General features: G+C 37.8%; 1 protein-coding gene across 3 annotated transcripts in view; it reads left to right on the top strand.

Annotated features, from left to right (window-relative positions):
- Positions 1-15,694, top strand: part of LOC146691215 (nck-associated protein 5-like) — a 99,667-nt gene extending 83,973 nt beyond the window's left edge. Inside the window, exons 12-14 of one of the 3 annotated variants that reach the window (XM_085434520.1) lie at positions 5,466-5,852; positions 9,815-9,910; positions 14,736-15,694. In XM_085434520.1, coding sequence (XP_085290646.1) covers positions 5,466-5,852; positions 9,815-9,910; positions 14,736-14,737 — 485 coding nt within the window. In that variant the 3' untranslated portion in view covers positions 14,738-15,694. Of the gene's footprint in view, positions 1-5,465; positions 5,853-9,814; positions 9,911-14,735 lie in introns of those variants that run through there. The other 2 variants (XM_085434521.1, XM_085434522.1) reach the window with 2 other exon arrangements.
- The last annotated feature ends 12,275 nt before the right edge of the window (positions 15,695-27,969 follow it).

Below are 27,969 nucleotides of genomic sequence, written 5' to 3' on the forward strand. Positions count from 1 at the left end.
CTTCTTTTATATAGTCCATGTGTTTATCACCAACCAAAGTGCTCATATAACCAAACTAGTGAAACGTGCCACTGACCCGATATGGATAGTCATATGCACAGCTAATATCTGGACAGCATGCGGCGAAACTTTGAATTGTTCGATCCACTATGATATGATTCGTTTGGTTGTTGTCAGGATCTCTGCGGCAGGAGCGGGGCATCCATCATCTTTGCCATAGATTTGCAGCATTCATGGAGTGCTGTATCTGCTCCTTACATAATATCTCCCTATATAACTTACTAAACTATATCATAACGAGTGTGCTGCTCGTTCTGCAGGTAATCATTATTGCCTAATAACAATAGCACCAATAATAATCTCATTTTATAAACCAAAGATGCAAGGCTGGTCATGTAAAAAGGTGCAGGTTTATCAGCCAAGAGACCCTGTTTCATGCCCTGTTTGACTCTCTATTAGCCCTTTTAGTCCTGACTTGGGTCAGCTCGGCACAACTCCATTAAGTCCATTAGGTTTTCGATTAGGTCATAGTACCTGGCACAAAGATCCAAGCAAATCCAAAAATGTGATGTCAACAGACTGCATGCCACAAATTGGCTAACCTGTGGCGTCACCTGATGAGTCATAAGACTTTCTCCTTCACGAAAATCAAAACCGCCCTTTTTGACACTCGGCAACGAGGAAAATAGCTGTACAGAGTCTCGTGAAAAGTCACACACCGAGAGGCAGGTATAACATCACCTTGGCATCCACAACATTTGTGTCGGATACAAATGATGTCATGGGATGTTTGGCTACATTGTTATAACGAACGTGGAAGTGAGCTCATGTTTGAGGCCACTTCCATTCCCACTCAACAATTAGAGAAAAGTTTAGAAAAAAAAAAGGTTTATATTTGTGATTTCAGAGTATTGGGAGGCTGGGCATACAGAAGTGAGTGATGGCAAAGGAAAAGGCTTTGTATGTAAGGCTGGATGCTAAGGAAGGTGTTGATTGGCTAGGCAGAGAGATCAAGCTGGAAAGAATGTGCAGCAGGTTAGGGTACAAACTCCTTTAACCTCTTAAACCCCAAGCCTAACTGATCTCCTGCCTTTTGCCCCCGTATCAGGGGGCGTTGGGGCTTAAGAGGTTAACCAGCTGCATTTGTCTTTAAGCACCATCCAAAGGACAAGATTACACATGAGTACATCAGAGGGACGACTCAGGCTAAGATGGTTTGGACACGAAGTTAGAGAGGCAAGCCTGAGATGGTTTGCAGAGAAGGAATAGCGGATGTACTGGAAAAAGGATGCTACATATGAAGCTGCCAGGCAGGAGGAAAAGGGGAAGCCTGTAGAGAAGATTCATGGATGTAGTGAAGCAGGACATGCAGACTGTTGGTGTGATAGAAGAAGATGCTGGGACAGGATGAGATGGAGGCAGATGATCCGCTGTAGCAACTCTAAAAGGAGCAAGACGACTGGATTTCCCCTTTCTGGTCTGTGTTTGAATTATTTTTCTGTGATGAGTTTCTCTTTTACATTCAAGTCAAGCTTGTCAGATTTTATTTTTGTTTTCAAGTTGATTTTCACTAACAAGATGCCCTTTACTGAGAGGTGTAAATTGCTGCCCAGCCTTTTGACCTATTAAGATGTGAACATCAGGGATGTCAAACTCATATTACATCATGGGCCACATAAAGCCCACATTGACCTTAAGTCAAACCAGAGAACCAGAGAAAATGCCCCTTCTGTCAGTATGGAGAAATTTAACTATGCATTCGATCTCAATAAACATAAGAAAAAGAACTGCAATTTCAACAGTATTGAACAGTCTCAGTTTTTCAATGTGATAACGAAATGCTGCTGATAAAGACAATGAAGTGAAAGCAATCTGCAATCTATTTAAAAACAGAAGTTTTTGTTAATTCACAGTAAAACTAAAACAAATAAAATAACATTTTTGTTTTTATTTTGATCCTATGGTAAAAAAAACATAAAAAACAAAAACAAACAGTTTCTATAAACAATAGTAAATAAAGACTTTTCTGTCATTTAGTTGTTTATCTATTGCTTAATTATTTTAATGCAGTATGAATGGCTGTTGGGTGGTCTTCATCAGTAGGAAAGGCTGTAAAACCTATGAAGAGATTTTGACAATTTGATTGTTGTTTGACACCACTGCCTTAAACTTATCGAACACATACCCTTAAAGATGACCTATTGTGCTTTTTCAATATTTTATGTCATATATAAACTATTCATATTAAACATGGCCAGTGTTTCAAATAATGAGGTCAGTTTTTGTGCAAATAATCCCTGTGAGCCAGAAACTAATATTTTAGACTCCATTAAATGCTCCAATTCTGGCAGGTTTTTTTCTGTTCTTGGCTCTGTATGATGTCACAGAGAATAAGAAGATATCCCTAATATTGTAATCAGGACCCACATTAGTCCAAACCAACTACTAAAATAATTTGTCAAGTGACAGCCAATCAGTTTGCTTAAAAGGGGAGGAGCTAAAATGGTTGGCTTTGAAGTATGAAGTCGGGAACTTCTATAGTGAGTAAAGGATTATTTTGAACTGTAAATCATGCAAAGCTACTGCAGTAGAGTCAAAAAATGAAAATACAGAGCTGGAAAAAGCACAGTAGGGACACTTTAAGTGAAACTTTTCTGCTTAAACAGAAACCATGTCATATTATTTTTATGTGTATGCTATATAATTTTTAAATACTAAGTACTGCACTGTTATCTTGTGACATTAAGCAGCTATTGATTGTTCTCAATACAGCTGAGGCTTGTTGTAAGCAATCAATTCTCAGCCTCTGTGATCCTGCCTTTCTAAAGAAGACTTCCAACCTAAGACCAGACTAATCAATAACATTTCTGTCCTACTTCTCCACAGTTCAATTATTTGTTCTTGTTTGTTGCTGCATGAGTACAAGTTGGCTGATTTAAACATAGCTACTTAAAGCTATTATTTAATATGAGGAAGCTGCAGTGGATGACTGTAATCGATGTTAATGTTTTCCAGCTGAGGCTGTAACTTTAAAGAATTGCAATCTACCGGTACTGAGGTGTTTCCAGAGCTTCTAGTTAAAATGTAACTTAATGTTTTTCAGCATTATTGATAATGGTTTTACCATTCCCCTTTCCACATTTGTCTATTTTCAAACATAGCATGACTTTTAATGTGATCATTTTAAGTTCTCAATTAATCGGGGCACAACAGCTTAAAATCAGAATTAGAAAAAAATGAAGAAAAACAGGCTTGAAGAAACCCAGAGGAGCACTCAAAAGTCTCATGCGTGCACATCTTAATTAATAAAGGGGGCACAGCTGTTGCCTCAGCTCCACAGTGTGATTGCCTACAGGCTTCATGCTTCAGGCTACATATTAAAACATGAGTCTGCATGACAACAGCTTGAAGAAATATTTTCTTATTTCAATGATGTGCATGCTAGATGGGTGACTGGAGTGATTCATGTTGTTTTTGGTTTCCTATGATTTACAAAAATGGTTCTCTGATGCAAATGTGGCTGAACAGTGATGCAAAAGCTAAAAAGTCCAGTGCAATTTCTGCATATATTAGTCTTAAATGAGTTAGGCATTTTGTTGTTAATGCACTGAATGTTGTATGAACCTTGTATAACAACTGAGAGACCAGTAAATACCTGAATATCTGTATAGTTAGTTTTAAAAAATTACTTGTGAGTTAAGTTGTGTAGCTAAGTTACAGCCTCCTGGAAAATTGCCATCATTCTGGCTATTACTGTATAACATAAATGTTATAAATCTTTACTTCATTATATTACATAATTTACTGATGGATTAAAAACAACACTGACCTTACATGCAAGTAAGTATCATGGATTAGGTTAGCTGATGAAGTTATTTGCCAAGTCATCCACTTAACGTTTCCACTCAGATTCTGAGCAGTAACGTTAGCAAGCAAGATGTGGTTAGCCATCCAGCCATAGCATCTAACATAAGTAATTGGATGACTTAGCTGACCACTTTAAGACAACAGTTTGCTGTGTGACATAGCTAGCAATTCATCTGTGTTAGCAGAAATACTAGTGTTAACTAATATTAACTGCCTTTCTCATTAAGAGGAAAGACAACTTAGCATTACATTTAATGGTAAACATCCTCCATGATCTAATATCATGTTCATGATACTGTACTTTTCCCAGATGGTCAAATCCTTATTTGGCCAGGTAGCTAATTTTATCTTATCTCAAACGTGGGTATTTCCTTGTCTCAAGGGGCCACATGAGAAACTGGTACTGTTGTTCACTGTTGTGAATAAGCTTATAAAGAGATAGCATTATTACTGAGTTTAACTGAGTTCAGCTTATTGGTGTGGCCCTTCACAACAGTCCCAGTTTCTCATGTGGCCACTTGGGTAAAGTAATTGCCCACCCTTTGCTTATCAGCTAATCCAAACAGATTCCTTGATAGCTTGATTTAGTAGCTATCTAGCTAAACTTAGCTTACTTTCTTACTACTGTTACTAGCAAATTTCTACTTGAAGCATCACCAGTATTTATTTTTTAATTTATATTCTGAGTTTGTCTTTGCTGTGCTGGAAGTTGGTGCTTTGATGATTTTACTGATTAGTGTACTACATTTATAAGCTAATATTAGCTAATGCTGCTTACCAAAGCATTACATCCTTTGAATATTTGTGGAAAAGGGCTCATTTTTCAAGTTACTTTATATTTTCAACAAAAAGTGCTTAATACATTTAAGAATTAACCTTACACCCGTTTAAATAATGCATACAACAGAACCATTTTTATTTAAGATTTCAAATATTTTGTTAATTAAATATCCCCAGCAGCGTGCATTTGTATTTCATGTCACATGCCATTGTGTGCATTTCATATTCACCATGTGACCAGTGCATGCTAACAGTCAGAGCCATCAAACAATATCTGTAAAATGAAAGCAGTGGTTCAAGTGGACCCGATTTGGCTGAGTCATTTTCTGCTGGAGAGCAAAGAAACCATTACCCTGCCTCACACTTATATAATTAGATTGGACTGCTTTTTGACTTGGCTTTTAAGGCTTTTGAAAGTTAGACCGTGAAAGAGAGGAAGGAAAAGACTAACCATGTGTTGCAAATGACCAGAACACAAGGATCGAGCTGCTTAAAACAGACAAACAGTCAAGATATGTGGTAGGAATAACAAGGAGGCACGAGAGAATCAGTTATGATACTGCAGAGAAGATCCATTATTATTGATTGATAAAGCTGCCCTCACTGTAACAGCTCCTGGAGACACAAAGTCAGCTAGAGTACCAGATAAATGATTAACAATAGGCCTGTTAGTATCTATATTCATGTACCGTACATATTTATTTTAAAGGTTACTTTAATGCCACTTCAACCATGGTCACCCCTCTGTCTCATTCCTGATGTTCTCCCTTTTATTCCCTCCACCCTGAACCACTTCAGCTGTTCTCCTTGTGCCGCAGGCTCCGGCTGCAAGATGCGAACGTTGGACAGTGGAATCGGGACCATCCCCCTTCCTGAATCCTGTTCCTTCTTCTCCTCCATCCTGCACCTCCTCCCCAAATCCTCATCAACCCCAGAGCAATCCCTCAGTCCTCCCAGTGTCCTTGGCTCCTCCAGCGAGGACGCATCTCCTTCCCCGTTACCCCGGTGGAGAATTCCCTCCAGCTATAAGGACGGCAGCCATGCAGGGGTGCCAAACTCTCTGTCCGATTCCTCCATGACCCATATCCAGTCAGTGCCTTTCCCCACTGTGGCCTTCCTCCAGCCCATCCAAACCCCGTCTGAACCCATTATGACCTCTGCCAGTGTGTGTGAAGCCCAGAGCAGGCTACCCAGAGCACCACAAGGTACGGTAAAATGACCAAAGGTACAGCTTTGAACTTTGGACTGCAGGAATAAAGCTTATAGTAATGATGGAAACTTTTATGCTCTCTTACTTAATCTTTCTTACTTGTAGCGTTGCTGGTATAATGTTCCGAGTTTGATCTATGTAACAAACACTTATCTTATACTTGATGTAACATCCACCAGATCACCAGCAATCCATTTAGAGTGGGTTTTGGCTAACATTTGGCTTTTTCTGTGGAAATTCCACCTGTTTGGAAGTGCCCAAATCCAAATGGAAAATCTTTTATCTGGAAAACTGCAAATTCCAAAATTTATGAGAGTAAAATATTGTCTAGTAATTTCTCTGTTTAGCATGTGGCTAAAATAAAACCCAACCATCACCCCAGACAGGTCACTGGTGACACAGTGAATGTAAAGAGGTTAACTCCTCTAAGGTATACGTCATCATTAGTTATGACGCAAACCCCTTTAGATGTGTCTATGTTGGAAGTGATTCACTCATGTCTCATCGCTTGGAAACTGTCAGTTGGTCACGATCAGATATTCAAGGCCACAGTTGCCTAGGTAACAATCTATCGTATTTACTACCAGGTCATATGTAAGCAGTATCCTGAGATATCATTGGTAGCCATTCAGTTTCTCAACTAGAAGGTGTGAAAACTTTACCTTAGGTCCCGCCCACTTCGTGTCACCAGATTTTTTAACATCACCAAACATCATCAACTTTCTTTGGTCTGATCACCATGTTGATCTCTTTCACTCTGCGGATGCAGCGTAATCATAAGTCTCTGTTTTATAACAGAGTAAAAAGGAATTTTTTTGAAAGACATGAAAAAAGTTTGATGGATGTTACAGTTTTTTTTTTTTTACTCCTGACATTTTTTTAAATGATAAAAATGACATATTATGATAGAATACGTTTAGGGTTAGGGTTTGAGTCTTCACCAATGACGACTCAGACCTCAGAGGGTTAACCCTGTGTCTTGGCAACAAATACAATGGCTTTCTTTTTTTTATTTAAAAGTTTCTGATATGTCTCAGTTGTGGTTTGTTTGTTTTTCTGTGTCCTGATGGTCAAGACTTTTTGGACACAAATCTACTGTCTTGATATCTTATGGTTAGTGGTTGAGACTTCTTATCTGTGAGGACATGGATCTAAAAGGGATGCATTTCCATCGTGTTAGCACACAAGCGGATTGGGATATAGGAAATTTAGAGGACAGGTGAGGACCTTGGACTATTTGTGGGTATCCTCAACCTGTTCCTCAGCAGTATTTTTGTTGTCATTTGGCAAATCATCATCCTTAAATCAATTCCTGTCACCAGGGAGTGCCCCTTGTTTTTTTAAGGTTCCTGCACCAGATCAAAGATTTCTAAGACATTAGTAAATAAAACCAAATGCTATGAAATTAAGGCAGAATAACAACAAAATAATTTGGTAAAAATTAGGTACTTATTCAATTGTCCAAAATGAAAAAAAAATTCATTTTAATGGGTGGTACAATATAATCCAGGTGAATCCCAGGACCTAAGACTTTCCAGTAGAACACTTCTTCATATCAGTGTTATTCACTTCACCTGTCAGTGGCTTTAATGTTGGTCTAAGTAGGCACTGTGATTTAAAAAGATGATCTTGCTTTTTAAAGCCTCTTAAAGAACAGGCTTTATTCTTGACATTTACTGCTCATTTCCTTTACAAAAGACATATCCAGAGAAAATCTTGCTGAAGGGAATTCATTATTCATGTATCTATTGAGCACTTAGCACATAAGGAAATTTCCTGAAGATCCACTCACATTTATCCACACGTTCTCTGCGTTATTCAAGGTTACCGGGGAAATTGAAGATTCAAAGTTCAATATTTACCTTTATATAAAAGATTGCTGGAAGCGATCACGGTGTCGTTACAACAAGCGGAGCCTTTATCATGGTACTGAGAGCATATTGCACACATGGCCTGCTCAGTATGCTAATGACACGGCATGTAGAAAAAGGAAAAACACTCATGGTGTGAAATCAAGTACTTGATTTCACACCGAGGCAGAAAGAAGCAGGTTTACATTTTGAGGCGGTAACTTTTAATCAAACGAGAGCTTAAATGAGAACTTTTGATGGCTGACTTTATAAATTAACAAGTTACTTATATAAGCTAATATTAATTACAGCTCATTCATCATTTTGAAGTGCTATCTTTGGCAGGGTTATTAAGATTTTCAGCTGAAATTAAAAGCACTTTTTTTCCCTTTTCTTTCCATGGTGAACTCTACCATTCCCTTACTGGTTTAGCCAGTTTTTCAACCAGTCAGCACTTTACCTAACACCACACGCTGTTGGCATTTTTGCATAGCCAAAGACCTACATAAGCAGACACCAAAGGGATACCATAAATACCACATCACACTATAGTTCACAACTCATTTGTTCCTTTTTTATTTTCCTTGTTTCCCCCCAATCCCCTTTTACTTTTGTTTTTACTTGCTGATTACGTTTAGATGCTCAAAAATCTTTTTTTTATAGTTTATAAATCAAATATGATTTGAGTTAAATACATTTATTCCTAACAGTAACCCCTTTACGGTGAGAAATTGGTTGTAGCGGAGAAACCAATCAGGGAGAGAGGCTGATGCAAAATTAACACAGGAAACAAAAGAAACAAACGTTTTAATTAAAAACAGGAAGTAATCAAAGGAGATTGATAGGGACATGAATAATAACAAGTACCCAAGGAAACTTACTGATAATGGAGGCTAGAAGACCTACACTAAACATCAAGATAAAGTCAGGGAAACACAGGAGGACAAAGACAGAAAGATGTGACAGAGGGATGAACAGAAGGGAAAACACTGAGGGAATCTTAATAGAAACAAAGACAAAAGACCAGGAACCAAAACATAGGATGCAAAACTGAAACTAATCATTAGAACAACCACTGGAAATAAAGCTTGTGATCTACTAGATTGTTGAAATCAATGCAGGAAACCAGAAATCTGCCAAACACAGAAGTCAAACCTTTAAAACAGTTGTAGTAAGAATAAAAATATTTACCTGGAATTCCAAACCACAAAATAACAAAAATCCAAGGACTGTGACAGGTCCTCTTTCATAGGGTCCATATTTAAAAGTTGGAGGACTTAAAGTAAGTCCCAGATTTGTCACCAGGACAAACCTCCTTATCAGGGAGCAATGGGTTTTGGACTTTGTCTCTTTATTATTCAGACACCAAGTCAGTATTTGATGCCCTGAGACTGAGGATATGTTAAACCTGCATTCTTGATAAGCAAACAGTTGAGAACCTCCTTTTCCTCATATTTCTTAAGAAAAACTGTTTAATTTTAATACAAAGAGCTTATGAATTGGATCAAAATGAAGGACCATCTTTTAAGATAGACAAATTTTAGATATGCTGACTATGAGAGAAAAATTAAAAGCAGGTGAAGGATGAGGGAGAAACAATAACTTTTTTAAAGGACTCATAGTTGAATTAGTTTGTATAGATAAAAAATGCCTCAGATCGCTTAACATATGGACCATTTAGCTTGGTTAGACATTGTCCAGAGGAGCAAATAAGTGAACAGTTAATGCCTCTGACTGTTTTTAGGTGAAATGCATATTTAAATGTTTGTCTACACAGGACATCCCACAGCCAGAACAGTTTTATTTAAGCATCCTAAACTGTCACTCCCTATCTGAAAAACATGTCTTCATTTGCATTATTTTTCACATGTGAGGTGGCTGTTTGAGCCAAACATTTACCGTCTTTCTGGATGTCAGCTGCAGCTCCTTTAGCGTTTCTTAGATCTGCTGCCACTTTGAATTCAGGATGATAATCGTGCTCTCTTTGAAGACGTCAGCCTGTCAGCGTCAAGCAGTTCTTCTAACTCCACATTTGAGTCTTGTTCTTGACATGAGTGAGAACATTGAGAAAACAATGTCTAAAATTAGTTTTATTTTATCCTTTCAGGTGGATTGGAACCAAAGAAGTTGACCTATATTAAATCGAAAACACGAGCCACTCCGAGCCAACAGAAAGAACAGACGAGACTTCAGCTGGCCAACTGTAAGACACCACATTTATTTAAGAGATAGTGTATAGTGAGGTCCATATATTTTGAACACTGGCAACTTTTATTTTAGTTATCCACAATAACAATCCAGTTATAGCTATGTGGTGTGATATGCCCTTAAAGTGCAGACTTGTATTTGAACAAATATGATTCTGGACTAAGTGTAATTGGGAGAGTGTGATCCAAACGACTGAAATATTTAACCGCAATATATAAATAATTTATAATATGACCTTTCTAATGTCGAGGCTGGTAAACCTAACTCCTGGAGAATTTTCTTCACTCAGCTAAATGTTGCGAAAAGAGTTTTTCTTTAGAAAAAGAGAGAAATCTTTGTTGTATGATTCACGGAAAAAATGCTTCCCAACACACTTGGAATAATCTCTGGACCTTTTACTAGTTTAGTTTATGAAGAAATATGAAAGAAATCTCTAATGCTGGTCCATTAAACAACATTTAACTCATTCACTGCCAGCCATTTTCAAATCAGGTAACTCCCCACTGCCAGGGTTTTTGAGCATTTTTACTCATTTTTGAAGAGCCACAGAAAACTGTGTGTTATGATCATATAAACGCTGAACCTACCAAAATGAAGAACAGACTCTCTTCTTTCATCCAAAAAAAAAGCTTGTTTCTACCATTTTCCATTCTTTAGTAATCAGCTGTAGAAGAGAGGTGGGTTCCACCAAAAATGCCTGTTTTGACCAAAAAAAGGGAGAAAACGAGCTTTTTGTGAAAAATACATTTCAAGCAGAAAAGTGCCTTTGACACTAATATTTCTTGCTTTGTGACGAGGTTGTATTCTAGCCCCTCCCATTGAAAAACGTAATTGACGTCTATAGACGTCAATGGCAGTCAACGTAAGTTTTTCAATTGACGTCTATAGACGTCAATGGCAGTGAATGACTTAAGTTAACTGAACAGGCATATTTGGACAACTTGCATGAAAATATGTGACTGTGTCAAGCTTTGCTGCGTGGTGGGCAGGATGTAGGACCCAAATGCAGGAAGTAATGGGAAGTAAACTCAAAGAGGCAGCTTTATTTTGACTGTAAACTGTAAACTTTCTGTAAACTAGAAACTGGGACCAAAAACTCCAACTGTAAACTAGGAAACGGCTAAGAACACAGAGGGAAAAACACAGCATAGTGAGGATGCAATGCAACAAAGGGCAAAGGAAAACACAGGGCTTAAATGCACAGGCAAGACGACGAGAGGACCAGAAATCGCGAGACAAAGAAAGTGACATTAGGCAAGGACTATCAAAATAAAACAGGAAGCATGACATCACATAGACGCAGACTTGACATGGAAACAGACAGTCTCTGGAACAGAGGGAATACTAAAGCACTAGACTTGGGACACAGGGAAAACATGGGAACAGAGACTAACCACAGGCTGAGATAAACACTAAGGGAGAGAGGACTACGATCCCTGAAAACTAAAGAAACCCAAAAACATGAACCTCAGTAATCAAAGAATATAATTCCATAAGTTGAAACACAAATACCGTGACAGACAGTATGTGCAGTTTAGACAGTCTGCACTTAAAGCTCATGGCTGAAAGTCATATAACTGAAGCTTTAATATGTTTTTGCACACAGCTAGAATAACACATTTAAGTCAGTATCTAAAAATATATGAATTTTTAACTGTATGCATATTTTACATGATACACAGTTTATTTTTATTTTCAGATTACCACCACCGAAATCCAGTGAACCAAATAATTCATCTGTAAAACATGCACTGAACCATTAAAACACATGGCTTTTATGTGTAATGAATTTTGATCTGTAGCCTTGGAAAATGCAAAATTATGAACCCTCCAACTGCCGGGGTCACAAGGACTTTTAAGGACTAAAAACAGTGTCAGAGTTTGTTCTAAGTACTGAAAATTACATACTATTAAGTTGATTTTAACCCACTGAAAAGGTTTACTGGCAAGTTTCATTAAAGTTTCATACTTTTTCAGTTTTTATCTACCAAAATAAATGTGAACTCTTCTTTCGGGAGACTCGTCAGACACGTTCAAATGCTGCCTTTAAAACCTGTCACTGGAGCTGGCAGTTATAAAGACAGACCAAGATTCAGTAATTTCACTTTTTCACACTGCACAAAAAAAAGACTAATAACTTTTTCTTTCAAACTACACTTTGCTTTCAAGCCCATTTTCATCCCCACTGAGCAGAAAGCACACTTAATGGTAGCAACTGAACACATGACTAACACAAGTTTGCCAAACATCATTTGCATCTTTCTACACTACATTAACGCTGGCATTTACAACGGTTGTGTGTGTAGTAGTAGGTCGTGAGATGTGCCTGTGGGTTAAAAAATAGCCACAGGTTATGAGCAATCACAGCAAGATGCACATAAAGATTCATGAATACCTTTTTATTTATAGAAACACACTCATCGAAGTGTTTCACACTCCTCAGCAGCCCATTTCCAATATCTTTATGCAGCGATTACAGAGAAAAGGTTGAAAAATAACAGGAAAAACCAAAACAAGTCCAGAACAGTTTCTCAGTCCTCTTTAGTAATTATTCTGCAAGTATCTGGAAGTCTGCTGGAGGGATTAAGACCATTCTTTTAAAAGATGTTTCCTCATGTGTTGCCAGTAAAATTCCTCATTAGTGTTTGGCTGTGTTAGGATCTAGTGACTATGAAGGCCATAAATGCTATTCACATCTTTTTCATCCTCATCAAATCATTCAACAAGCCCGTGTGCCATTTTGATGGGGGATCTGATGACCAGGTGCACCACTTTATGTAAGGCCCCATAGTGTGTTAGGCCCTTGTCGCCTTCGTCACACAAACTGAGACAATGACCCACATTGTGGTGTTGGTTCAAAAATTCATAAGTTAACACTGCAGGAGTGTCACTTTTATCCAGTGACTGTGAGAAAAGCAGTGAAGGCTTTCATGATATGTCAATAATTCCAAAGAAAGCAGGTGGAGGTAAAATAACTTGTTTGGAAAGCCAACAAAAAAGTTGAAATTTAGCTGAGTTATGGCAGAAAAGGCACATGTCCTCCAGCTGTTATCATGATAGCAGACAAAAAATAGCTTTGCTATCATGTCACAGGTATTGCTGGGCAATGAAACAGTCCAGTTCAGTAGATTTATTTGGCACATGTGGCTGCCTTAACAAGTGGACCTGAACTATGATGGCATCACATTGTAAGGGTCAGGGATTCAGGTTTTTCCTATTGATTTTTCACCCACCTTTATATTCCTTGAATCAGACTAGTTATCAGTTTTGTTTCAGACTATGTGTGGAACACGTCAGGAACACTCATCAACATGCAGTGACGGATGTTGCTGTTTTATCTTTGCCCAATGGGATCAGATCACAGTTGTCCTATTTCAATTTAAACCACATTTTATCCCAGATACATCTTATGTTACCATAATTTAAGGTGCTTAGGAATCAGTGACAAGACCTGCTGACATTTTTTTTTTGTGTGAAATTAATTCTCTGTATGCAGCTGCAGTTGAGGAACATAAAGTGGAACCTTAAGGCAATGTTCACTCCTCAGCCACTTTATAACCAGAAAGCAAAGTCAATGCAAAAGATCTACCATGTACTTTTATGCCCTTTACCGTATACAAAATAAACCAAACCCCACTCTTTATAGAAAAAAGCACACTGAGCTACACAAGCAAACACAAATTATAGCCTGTCCACAAATATATGAAATTGTGGCTCAGAATTAAAATAGCAAGTACAAAGCTTCAGTTTAGTTGCAGATGAAGTTGCTGTGCTGGTGGACATGGCTCAGCCCAGCTCTCAAAAAACTGCTTATAAAAAGTCACAACCTCAACTTGTATAAAACCGTGAATATCCATAAAAGTTGCTTTATGTACCTGAGAGTGTGAGGTCACTTAAAATCACAGGAAAGACACTGATAAAGAGGTAGTGTCTGCGAAAAAAGCTGAAATTACAGTGGATCTCTGTGGGGCAGTTTAATGGCAGTCCTCTTACTCCAACGAGTCTGCTGGCTTTGAGGAAGAATTTTCATACTTTTTAGAGATAAAAGGATCCTTGTTAAGTAAAAAGTGTGAGCTCAGCAGGAGGCTAGAAATACAAATTTTCAAAGGACTGTTTCTGCTTTTCACAGTCCACACTGTGGGCTCCAGAAATACTATGCAAAAAAAATAGTGTTTAAAATTGTTTAACTTTTTTATCCTTTCATTAATAATAAATAGATCAATAAATAATAAAAAATAAATTAAAGCGCATGACAGTAAACCGTTAAGTCATTTTCCCTGCTGTAAATTCGTACTTTTGTTTACTTTTTTTTGCGTATCTTTCTTTTTTTGCAGGTATTGCTTATATATTTGTAAACTTATTTATTTCTCTACCCTCTTTTTATAGTTTTACATTTTAATGCATTTCTGTATCAATGTGCAAAAGAAGAGGCTCTTATTGAGTCAATTTATTGGTTGATCAATAAAGTTTTATTAATAACTTTTTTTTAATTTCTCCATTCAAATGTAAATTCAAATGCCAAATGTGTAACAATAAATGCAGATATTTATTGATGCTATTATTTTGGTAACAGTTTATCATTTTTTACAATTATTTATTTATTAGTTTTTGATTTTGGCGGACCCTGCTCTCTATAATTTTTCCCCAAAGAAAGCCTGTGAGCTGATTAATCATCTTTAAAGGCATTTCTTAAATATTCCATTATATTATTATTATTAATCACAGTTTGGGCTTCTCCTTTAAACTAGTCTCATTTTGGATATTGTTTGTGTGGTTCAGAGATCCACTATCTCACTCTGCTCCACACCTTCTCTTTTTAGAGTTTCTGAAGCTGGATGAGTCAACTTGAAGAGAGAAATCATGCGACTGGGTGGACTTATCGCCGAGCCACACATGGAGGACCTCCAAATCCCACAGTTTGGATTCTGTGTCCGGATGAAATGCTCAGAAGTGGGACAAAAAGCCAGCTTGGCATTGTTAGGCTTCCGCCTCTGCTCAGTGTAGCGTTAAGATACCGAGAAGCCTTTCAGGTGTAGCAATGAACTGTCTGGCAGCCATTTTGGAGGTCTGCATCTTGTTTGGCATCAGCTGTGAGCAGCTGATTGTATTTATCTGCAACAGACTTTTCTTCACAGAAAAACAGGTTTTTTTTCTTGAAAAAAAGTTTAAAATGTACATTTAGCATGTTTAGCATAAAAGCTACTGTAGCATTAAAAAAGAGCTACCTATAATCTCAAAATATTCTAATTGTGGGTGTGATCACGGACTATAAAAACACAATGGACATAGCTATGATTAGTCACCCACTGGTTACCAAAATCCTGTATTTGAAACTTCAAGTGCAGCAAATTCATTGTCACCATCTTAACATTCTCAAATCTTAAAAACCTATCATACATTTGAAAAATAAAAATAATTTAAAATAGACGGAACCCATAAACTCATCAGAAAAGCACCTACTAAAGTCATAAATCAATGGAGAGGAGTTAACATGAGTCAGAACTAAATTAAAGGAGTTCTTCCCACTGTCTTTCATACACGCGAGTCTGAGGAGTCGCCCCCTGCTGGCTACGAGAAAGAATGCAGGTTTAACGTACTTCCACATTGGTTTCATGTTTCCAAGCTGAAAGTTACATTGATAAAGTAGAGCTCATGTTAGTAACAAGCAGCTGTTTTTCACATATTAAAGCTTACTTGTTAAGCTTATTTAAAGTGGTCATGAAACGCTGCACATATAAAGGCAAATTTAGACATGGAGCCCTGCTCTCAAAAACTGACACAGATGTAAAACTGTCTGTGAAGCTTGATTTAAGAATTAAGTGCTTAGAGTTAAAGTTTTAAAAACATGTTTATGCCATCTTCTGTTAGTACGGAACATTATGTCACCAGCTTGGCTAGTTGCTGCTAACAGCGACCCTGATAAGGACAAGCGGAAGAAAATAGATCAGAATCAGAATCAGAAAGGGGTTTATTGCCAAATGTTGAGCAGGTTTACAACATTAGGAAATTGCTGCGGTGCTTCAGTGCAAACATGACAGTATAAACAGATGGATATACTGTCTGCTTTCACTCTCTATTTCTTAAGCAATAAGTGGTTATTTTTTGTTTGACTGTCTGCATTAACACAGGAAAATCCACCTGTTAGCTGTAATTTTTGGGTTTGTAAAGCACTTTTTTGAGACCAGCAGACCAGACCGCTTGGTACACTCAGTCAGACATGGAAAAATCAGAGTTTCTGACTCCAGCTTGTTGGTCCAGTGAACCACCTGACTCAAACAGGCACTCCTCCACACTGTCCTAATTTCTAAAGTGCTTTACAAACCTGAACATTACAGCTAACGGGTAGGTTTTTCTGTGTCAGTGCAGCTTGCCAATCAGCTACGTAAGAAATAGAAAGTGAAAGTGGACAGTATATACTTGGTTTTAACATAAAGCTCATTGTTGCACCCATGGGTAGCACAAAAGTGACCCCCTTAGATTGATTTTTATTGTTCGTGTCCTTATTTTTTCCACATTTATTGGTTCTGTACTGGTTAGCTAACATAAACTAATGTAAGTCTGTTGACCACAACCAACCAACCAAGTGACATAATGTTCCCAGTGGCACTAAACACGTTTTTAAAACTTTTACTTTAAGCTTTTATTTCTTAAATTCAGCTTCACAGGCAGTTTTACATCTATATCAGTTTTTGAGAGCAGGGCTGGTGGTATAAATTAGCCTTTATACATGTAGTGTTTCATGTCCACTTTAAAACGGACCTGACAAAACCATTTCCGTTATTTTAGTCTACATACAGCATTCATTCACAACAGCAATCTACCAATTTTGATAATTTTTGAAGTCTAACTGCATGTAGCATCAATGCAGCCCACAGAGACTGTGATTAGCATTTTCCATACTGTTGTTTCCTCCTATGCATTTCCAGTTTCTGTTTCTTCTGTTCCCATTTTTAAAATTGACCGGATGAGAAATTTGGAGAGAAACGCCGCTCATAGACTATGCCATAGGCTCTACATGGATTCAAAGCAGATGTGCAACAAATCTGTCTGTACTGTTAAATTCAGCTTTTCTCCACAACATTTCTGGATTTGGACGCTGTAGCTCGAGGGAGCCATGCTAACCGTCACTGTTGAGCTTCAGCAAAACTTAAGAGGATTGAATACCGGGTGAGTCATGTAGGCTGTGACAAACAAACATAAGCGTTTCACCTGCAGACCTCCATAATGGCACTGGCTGTCTCTCCTTAAAGGTCATGTAGCCACATTTATTTACATTTCCCAGCCATGTGTGAACATTTTATTAAAGGTTTAAGATTTAAGTCTGCTCCAGACAAAATGACGATCTAAGCTAGGATACATACGTAATATATTTTCCCATGGGCCCACCAAAACTCGAGATTACAGTGTTATCCTATGTACAGCACTACCTACTGATTGCCATTTACCTGACTGAGTAATGTGATTCTCTAAAGTGTGCGCTAACTACTTTTTATTGTCACTGTGTTAATATCCACTTGCATGCACTCAGCCTCTATAATTTACTCTGATCCCAGTGATGCTTCATATGGCCTGTTTTATTACAAGAAGTTTTTTTAAAAAAAGCTTAAATATTATTTCACATACTCCGACACTGTTTTGTAGGTAAATGTTGCACGTTTCATTTTGAATTTAAACTCCTCACATGTGAGCTGCTTTTTGTGCGTTTCCACAGCTATGACATCAGGACAGAGCAGTGAGTTTTGCATGTAATCTTAGAGTGGTAACGCACTCAGTTGTCAGCATGCTAGCTCAGGGAAATTTATTGTCTCTGGTTGAAGCTGTGGGTTAAACTTTAATACGTACAGCTTTCATTAAAGCATGTGAAGAGATCCAACAGGGAGGATTCACATGTACACGTTTCTGTCACAGCAACAAAAGACCAGTTACGTCTTTTTTGCTGGACTGAACTCTTCCATTGCTTTGCTCATATTTAAGGTAAACTAAAGAACTTGTAAATATATTGAGAACTTCAGCTCTTTGGACATCCTGTTTTATGGGGCACTTGTAAAGTAGTCCAGAACAGGGGAAGCTCTATGAAGCTAATGGTGAAGGACATTTACATTTTTAGGCTCCAGCAGAACATCTTTATTTCTGGACTAATTCAAGAGACCCTCTCTAGTTTTTACAAGAAATATAGTAGAACAGCTTCTTAGCGTAAGCAAATCAAAGCCAAGAGTTCCACCACTGATTTTGGGAATGTAGAACGTTGCCACAGTTAAGATGCGCTTCAGCCGGAATCACGTACACGTGAATCCTCTCTTTCCTGGACTTAATATTTTCCGCGTCATAGTTTGCACGTTTTATCTCTTTAAGAAGTACACTGTGTCCTGTTCTTCTCTCTTTTGTGTTACAAATATGACTAGCTCACTGTTTGGTGTTATTTTTTTAATAAAGTGACTCAGATATCTGGCAGCAATTCAAGGGTTGCACTTTTCTAAAATTTTCAAGGCAAGCAAAAGTACAGAGACCCCCCCTTATTTTTACTAACTCGAGAGCATCCCTTGTGGAAATCAACAGTGTGACGGTTTTCAATTACACGGCAAGTTTTTTAGTCGAACTTTTCGCAACTTATCAAAAGCTAACAGTTCTACCACTTTCTTTTCAGAAAGTAGAAGAACTCTAAAGTCACATACACGTGAATCCTCTCTTTCCTGTCTTGATCTTTCCCGATTGCCACTTCTTTTCTGCACATTTATCTGTAAGATATCTGAGTCTCTGTCTTTAAGAAGTACACTGTGTCCTTTAATCTGCTGTTTTTGGTGTTCCGAATGCATCCCGGCACATTTGACGATTTTAACCCACCCGTCCCCCTGAACTTTTATCGTTATTTATCATGTGTAGATATTTGCCGAGATGCATCTTTTCACACCATCAGTAAGAAACTGATTGCATATACAGAACATGAATGCACCTGAATCTACATATCAGACTCATCAAGGTGATGATAGCCATATTCTTTTCACATGATGTATAGCTACAAAGCACCGCACATTATCATCAGTATTAACTGTATTTACCTCTTCTTTGTTGATGGTAATATTTGTAAAAATGCAGCAGTAGCAAAACATTTATATGTGTAATAAATATGTAGCGTGAGATGAGGATCAGGGAACAGATTGGCTGCACTGATACGGGTAGATGAAGCATGGCGTCTGTGTTTTTAAAACAGCTCGCATCACGAAGAGCGTCACTCTCACAAGGGTTGTATTTTTCTAGCATTTACTCCGATGTCCTGTATTTGTACCTTGCACTGATGAGTGTATTTTGCCATTTATTAGCACTTGTTGTCACTCACTATCACAGTAACTCTCCTCCTAAATGTCTTTATATTTCCAGAATCCAAATAATAACAGTAATGTTCTTGTGTCATCTTATCAGTACAAACTGAGAGTTGTTTATTACTGATATTCTTTGTTTATTGTCAGAGAAAAAATAAACGATTTCAGTACTGGGACGACATTAAGGACGTTGTTTGTGTGTTGTCATTGAATTGCTTTGGCTGGTAGAGAGGAATCTAGATAGATGGGCTACAAAATGAAGCCCAACCAGCTGATGGTGTTATACACAAGTCCAACATATCTAGGATGTCTTTGCATCAACTGGATTCCTAACATCAGCAATTGGAAGTCTGCATTTGGAAGTAATGGAGCAAATCAAATTTGAGTCATACTGACAGTATAATTATTAATTAAAAATGTCAACTGGTTAATTTTAAGCATTAACAGCTACTTGTTTAGGTCTTGGCATTTAAGGGTTATTGGGTTAGGTTTGGAGTAATTCTGGTTTGGGTTAAAATACATCGGTTTTCAAGCTCTTTTCTTGATGAGCATGTTGGTTCCTGCCCACTTTCCCTGGAAAAAATACATGCTTATTACATTAAATACATTTTCCACATTACTTACGAATTTGTCCTTTTACATGAAAAACTATTGTTTTTTTCATGACTATTTCACATTTTCTCATGAGACCCTGACAGACATGGGGAAGTCTACTGCCAGCTGAGGAATGAACTATGAGCTATTACGCTTATCAGTATTAGGCTACAGCTGTACAATTAGGACATTGGGGAGGCTGGCAGATTACAATGGTTAGTCCATTAAATTAAGATTTAGATTTGTGTAAGACTTTATTTCAGCTTTAGGCCTGGTGATGTGTAACGGTATGAATTATGTTGATTAATATTTTTTACTCTCTCAGAGCCCACAAGCTGGGGTTCAGTATTCAGGGTCATCATGTGATACGTGGTTAGGCAGACAATTTAAATGCATAAATACAAGGATAGAGAATTTGGATTTTTGGTAATTATTGGATGGGAAATTGCCATGTGAGATAAGATGTGGTGCTTTTTCAAACCAAGTTAGGGAAGTTAGCTTTTGCAGCTGATAGTTAATGAAACATAACTCGTATCATCAGTTACAATTTGTAAAAACTTGGCTTATAGATATGTAATGACATCTACTATTAACACATTCCGTATATGAAAATAGTGAGGCAGAGCAGTTTGTAAAAAATTAAAGTATCTTTAGCCATCACCCTGTGTTCAAAGGAAGGAAGGCCCATGCACCACGATATCTGGAGTGTAAATGGTCCATGACTGCTAATCACAGTTATAGTGAACTGTTAATAATATTTTTGTGTTATTTCAAGGTATTGTGATTGTTTTAGAAGGTAACAGTGCCATGGCCTGTAATTTATACAGTTGTGGTCAGAGGTTTATGTGCACTCATACAATCGTTGGCATGAATGTCATGATAGTTTTGGATATTTAATTATTTCTTTGAACTGTTCTCTTTCTAGAGAGGAAATAGAGTACAGCAAACATCTTTAATGACTTAAAAAAAACAAGAGTCGGGTGTACAACCTTGAATTTATTTAGGGTTTTCTCTTAACCACACATGGTCAAAAGTATACATACAGGATACATACATATATCAGAAATATGAGCCTCTTTTCAAGCTTTCTCTTGATGGTCATACTGGCTCCTGCTCACTTTTATGGACAAACACGTTATTCATTTCCTATTTAAATTCATTACTCACTTATTCCTGTCCCAATTCATGTATGGACAATTCATGTCCATGTACATGAAAAATGATTGTTTTTTTCATGACTATTTCACATGGGTAAGTAATGCCAGCAGAAGAATTAACTCTCTAAGCTATTACGCTTATCAGTATTAGACTGCAGCTGTATAATTAGGACATGGGAGAAGCTGACAGATTACAATGGTTATCCCATTAAACTAAGAGACAGTGAGACAGTTTTATTCTTTCAGCTTCAGCCCTGTTGGCGTTTAACGGTCTCAATCATGTTTTAGTATTTATTCTTAACTTTTAAAATATTAGTGTGTGCACAAATTTGATGTGTGGTAAACAGAGATGGGCAGTAACGCGTTACTTTTTTCAAGTAATGAGTAAAGTAAGGGATTACTATTGCAAAAAAGGTAACTAGATTACTGTTACTTTCCCGTAAGCACACTGCGTTACTAAAGCTGTGATTTTTTTGCGGGAGTGTCTCATGACAATGACGTAAGCGAGTGCAACGTTGGTGGCAACAGCTGTGTGCAGATCAACAATGGATAATATATCGAGTGCGGGAGAGAGTATGAGCGTGCAGCATTTAACGCGTGGAAGTACTGACCGTACTTTGAGTTTGATTCCGTAAAAAGTGACAAAAACATTAGCATCCGCTGTACAGTGCGTGGGAAGAAAACTTCTTTTTGCAGCGAAAAAAACCCCCAAACCTCCGAGCGAGCACCGAGTGCGCTGCCACGGAATCTTCCACTGACCGCTGCGACACACCTGCACCAGGGCAAACATCCGCCTGCCCTGCTCCTGCTATACAGCTGAAAATAGAGCAACAGGACTGAGTCTTTGATTTTATTTATTTTCTGCTGTGTTTCACTTGCATTTATTTGAAAGAGTGAGTGTAAACACAAAAACCTATTTTATTTTATGTGCTGGAATGTGCAGAAAATAGGTTTAAATGTTAAACAAATTTCTTCCAGTCAGAGAGTGTTGTATATAATTACATTTTTGCTTGATGCATGAAGTTAAAAGAATAAAACTAATAAAACAAGTTTTTAAAAGAGACTTTTCCATTTGATTACATTTTGTATGATGGATTATGCAGAAAAAGAACTGGGCTGAAAGATCTATGGCTTTATTACGTATTCAGGTTGTAAATCATGTTTTTAAAAAGCAACTAAGTAACTAATTACTTTTTGAAAATAAGTAATCAGTAAAGTAACTGGATTACTTTTGGGGGGAAGAAATCAATAATTAGTTACTGATTACTTTTTTCAAGTAACTTGACCAACACTGGTGGTAAACAAGTCCTTACAAGTGTTCTGTTTAGGATCACGTATTAATCCTTATAGAACAATAACACTGATTTAAAATTGCTTGCGAATTTCATTTTTCAGGGTTACACCTGAAGTTACCTGGATAAGTGTGACCGGTGTGGTTCTGCGTTGTGTCTGACGATAAAAGGTGAAAGAAAGAAAGACCTCCAAATAAATAGCTTGCCCACTCCAGCTCCTATGACCAAATACAAACAGTGGGGAAGAGGGTTAGCTCAATCCACCACAACTTCCAAGCTAGCAAGAATTATCTATTCATGTTAGCATTCACGTTCCCTAGAACACATATGTGGCACACACATTTATAGCATCTAACAAAAAACAGGCATAATGATGACAATAATTGAACTAAAATTGCAATCAGAAACATCAGGGTGGCTAAATATGAATTATATGTGTGTTTTACAGTGTTGGAAAGAAATGACACCAACCTCTCCCACAGGGGAATTGTAGAAAAGGGGAGAAGCAAAAGATGTACACTGTATTTATAGGGTTGCACCAAAGAAGAACAACAATGAGGAGGGGCTCTAACTGATAATGAACATAACTACAGGCTTGGAGGTCCTAAAAGTCAGGTATAAAAGGAACGGTTTGGGGGTTTACAACACATTTTGTGTTATTATGACAAGATGTGATTTATGACCCTGTTACTTAAGCACCTAATCCTGTTTTGTAGCACAGGCTTCTGGTCTGGAGCAGAATGAATGTTCAGAATGAGATCCTCGTGGCTCCTGGATAGTGTCCTCCTTTGCAACAGCTGTACAGTTGGTCTAAAGAACACAGGGCCACAAAATATAAAAAAATTAAAAAAAAGTTTGAAGTACATTAAGCACAACCCAGTGATTTGTGACAACCATCATCATTATACCCACTGTCTCTGACTGAAGTACACCCTTATGGTGTCATTTATATCTCAGTGTTAACTCTGCTCTGTGTGTGGAAGCCCTGCAGAGGCAATTCAACCATCTGAGTCTAGCTTACTTTTCTAACTGTCTCACAACAATGGAAACAGTTTAAATATAAATTAATAATAAAAAGTAAACAGTTTGCAGAAAGCCAACCAACATGTCACAGGCGCTGGAGCAGAGCTTCTCAAGCTGGGAGCAAATTCCTGCTGGGCATCCAAACACTGTGTTCACATGAAAATGAAAATACAAAGTCAAATGAGGAATGATCCTTATCAAACTGGCATTTATATGTTTCTTAAATAAAGAGTACAGTACAGCTTATGATTAATAATGAACAGACACTTTTACTGCAACATATGGAGTTATGTTACACATGCAGCCTGCTTCAAAAATAATCCAGAGTTATCTCATTTTTCACAGCCACTCAGTTTATTGTATAGAAAGATGGTTGCTGTCATTATTAACTCCCCACCTGGTTTCTAAGATTCAATTTTAGCATTTTGGCCACGTTGGGTGTTTCTGGAGCCTGGGAAATAGACTTGGATGAGAAGACAAAGCGCTGAGTTTTCAACTAATGAATGCTAGACAGCTTGATACCAGCTGTCTCCATAAAACACTCAAAAGCAATAAATAAATCTTAGAATTTTTCTCAGCATGACAGGAGCACAGACTTCTTAACAGTCTGTTAGTACAAATAACTGCACAACAAGGTATATTATTCTTCTGATAACTGCATTAGAAATTATCCAAAAGGCACCGACAGCACAAACACAGTATAGAGATGATCCATTTATAGCCGCCTGTGTCAGGCCATGCCCCTGATTTTAAGCCTTAATGACCTCCAAAAGGATCTGTCTATTATTAAGAAGAAACTGTCCATAGATACAAAATTATTAATAAAAAAATATTTTGTACAAGCTGCAAACATCCTGAGATGACTGTATTACTGATATAATGAGGCTTTGCAGAGATGTGACCACTAACCATTAAGTTGTTCGTCATTTTGCACATGTGACAATTGTGGTGACAGTGTAAGGTTGACATTAAAAAAAAGGCCTGGGCTTAGAAACTGGTCTGCAACAATCTGGAAACTGCTAGCCAAGTGTGAAAAAAATAAGCAAAAGAAATTAGCATTTCATTAAAGTCCCAATCATGCAAGCCCAGATACCTGCCAGTGACCCCATCTGTTCCTACTCTCCAAGCTGCAGTGAAAGTGTGAAAAGTACAATGCAAACTTGAAATGGGAACTGTTTGCCTTCAAAGTAAAAGTTACACCTTTTAAAACATACAGGCTGTAGTGCTGTTTGAAGACAAACCTTTTACATTTCTGGTAGTAAAGCATTTCAATTTTTATTACCACTGGGCTAGCAGTTATCGGGTATTTGCCGACAGGTTTCTTCCTGTTAAAAGGGAGTTTTTCCTTCCCACTGTCACCAAGTGTTTGCTCAGAGGGGATTAGGATTCTAATTGCTGGGGTTTTCTCTGGAATATTATAAGGTTGCTGTTTTCATTTGGCATTTTAAAAATGCAATTTATTTGAGCTGAATGAGATTACATGAGAAACCGCCGTAATCCAAATCTAAAAACTGTGATAAAATGAGTGTTTCCAGCTGTCTACGGACTGTTTTAGCGCTCAGGAATTATTTGAACCTCATTGTTCAAACTCTGGCTGAACAATTCGATCATCCACCACTAGAACGGAGCATGTCTATGAAAGGAAATAAGAAACGGCACAACAGGTTCCCTTTACTTCTTTTCTTTTAAAGATTTAGACTGAAACTGAACCCACTCTTATCATAATTAATGTTGCCGCAGGACCATCATTATAAACACAATCATGCGTCTTGAGCTTTTGAAATCTGTTGGACTGACATTAAAGAGTCTTTTGATCTCGTCAAATCTTGAATCAAAGTTGCGATGAAGTCTTGACACCGTGCCTGACCTCTCAGCATGACAGCGAGTAACTTCACAAAATGTTTCTGGCTTGTCTTTGATTGATATTAATGACACTGAACGGTTTGGTCCACATCATGTTTCCACAGAAATCTATTTTGTTAATACAAATTATGTGCATATAGCTGATGGGAGATGATGCTGGCATAAAAACGAAAACAGGAAAGTGGCTCAAATAAAACCATGCAGCCACCCCCACTCTGGCTGTGGGTAACATTTGGGTATTTGAGGTCTCAGGCCATCTGGTTTGGTTTATTCTCTGAACTCTAAATCCCCTTTAACTCAAACCCAACACCTACAGCACACGGTGCCACCACACTGCTGCCTCATACTGTTCTCTGTCCAGTTTTCATGCTTTTAATCACACATTTTTAGTTTTCCTCCAACCAGGTGAGGACATCCTGAGTCTTGGACAGAGCTATTATAGGAATCTTGTTCACAGCAGTGGAAATCTGCAGAAATCTGCAAAAGTATAACTATAAAGTATCAGGGGTGAGTCTAGAGTGGGGTGCTGGGGGTGACACCGACCCTCCCATTGCCACAACCAAGTATGGTAGTACATTTACTTACACAAGTACTTCGCTTACGTACAGTTTTAAACATGGAATACTAATATTTTATTGTGTCATTTTGTCACTGCTGTTAATGTGAGGTTTTAAAAAATAAAAGTAAATTTCAAACTACCAAAAGTAAACAATAAAACACTAATGAGGTTAAAGTACTCAAGGGAACTAAATAACCATAAACTAAGTAGCAAAACGCTGCTTTCTGGTGCCGATGTGCTGTCTCTGTCTTTGCAGAGGATGTGGCAGTAAAATGTGTCATATTAAAGGTGTTAATAATTTTACATTGAATTTTGTCACACTTAAGGGTTGTGATGTGATGTCATTACTCATTTTTAACGTTTTCAAATGTTTTAATTATTATAGCAAATAAATGAACATCATATAATCAGATCCTGGTTGATAATCTCCTGATGTGTTGCACCATTATTCTGCATCTGTGGCTCTGACCACATGTGCTGATGAGATTGAGGAAATAATATTTCATAAAAGCCTTTAAAGTTGCCAAAGGAGTAACACCAGTGACAAAAAGGCGGTGCATGTGACAGATGTAAAAAGGAAGAAAAATAAAATAAATTAAAAAATATCTTGGCATTCCAAAATTGGATATTTCTGTAGAATAACCAGTCTTCTTAAATTGGTATCATACGAGTATCTGCAAAAAATCTCAGATGAGTTTGAATCTCAGTGACCTCAGAGGGCAAGCTTTCTGAAAGTCTTGTGAATGCAATAACTTGAGAACAAAGTGACAAAGGATTTAAAAATTGATATCATAGATTTATCTATTAGGAGGTTGAGCACTGGTGGCTGCCAGTATTTTTCTGCATGATAAATGCTGTTGTACTAAAAGAAAGGAATCTGTCCGCATGACTCTTTGAGCTATAAATCTAAGAAATATTTACAGATAAATTACAGAAAGGTTTCCAGTAGCTCATTGCTCAGACTGTCCTGTAAAATATCAATTTCTGTGTGAACCCATTGTAAAAAAAAATGACCACACACACAAAAGAAACAAAAAACAGGAAGATTTCCATAATTTAATTAGTTAATTGCTTTGGTGTAGCATGAATGGCCATGGTGGACATCTTTATTTGCAGGAAAACCTTTAAAGCTACAAAACGTATTAAACAGCTAATCTTGTTAAAATAAATGTAAAAATGTAATCAAAAAATGTTCCTTTTTCTTCTCAAAACTTCCAACCTTTGAAACAGCAGAGTAAGAACACATTAGCATGTTGTTTTGCAAGTCAAGTTTAAATGCAGGCACAGCCTGTTCGATCCCCGGGCTCTCTGTCCTGGTCATTGTGTCCTTGTGCAAGACACTTTACCCTACCGCCTACTGGTGTTGGCCAGAGGGGCCGATGGCGCGATACGGCAGCCCCGCTTCTGTCAGTCTGCCCCAGGGCAGCTGTGGCTACAACTGTAGCTGCCTCCACCAGTGTGTGAATGCGAGAGTGAATGAATAGTGGCATTGTAAAGCGCTTTGGGTGCCTTGAAAAGCGCTATATAAATCCAATCCATTATTCTCTTTCCTAAGTACTTCTCAAGTGTCCTTCACACTTTTCCTTGACCTCATGATATTTTCCATCAGAATCAAGGAAAAGTGGTTAGGAAAAGGAAGTCAGAGAATTATTTTTGGACTATTTGAATGTACCCAGAGTAATAGAAACTTAAAAACACGACACTGCTAAATCAGAAAATCACCGTCTTTTAACATGAATATTTGATTTAACCGTGCCAGCTGATTCTGAGCCTGTTCTTTCATCTAACTGTGTGATTGTTTTAGGAAAAAGCTGTGGGTTTTCCCAGCGATTGGCCTGAGCTGGAACTATGAAACAAACAGACTGGATTTAAAATCCTGTCCATGTGACTGCAGCATTTGTGGCTTAGTCGAGTCTGTTTGTCATTTTGAGCAGGTTCCCAGTTTACGTTCACACTTCTTCAGCACGTTACTTTTGAAACATGAACACGTGAGAAATATTTTGTGTTAGTGTCTCATTGCTCGGTTACCACATCTGTCAAGGGCGGTCCATTAGATCCAGAGTGGGGGGAATGTGAAGCTATAAAGCGTGGAGCCTGGTGCCAGCAGAGAAACTTAAAATATTGGACCTTCCCGCAGCTCAGGAAGCATCAAGGTTCTTGTAACCTTGCACGGTTTGAGCTGTCAGAGTGAATGTCCCAGCGTCTTCCTCTTTTTTGACATAATGATTTCCTTTTGATGCACAGCAACC

This window comes from Copadichromis virginalis, linkage group LG16 (genome assembly GCF_057382275.1).
Source record: "Copadichromis virginalis isolate Kocher_CV1m ecotype Utaka linkage group LG16, C_Virginalis_male_GT1.1, whole genome shotgun sequence".
NCBI classification, from domain to species: Eukaryota; Metazoa; Chordata; class Actinopteri; order Cichliformes; family Cichlidae; genus Copadichromis; species Copadichromis virginalis.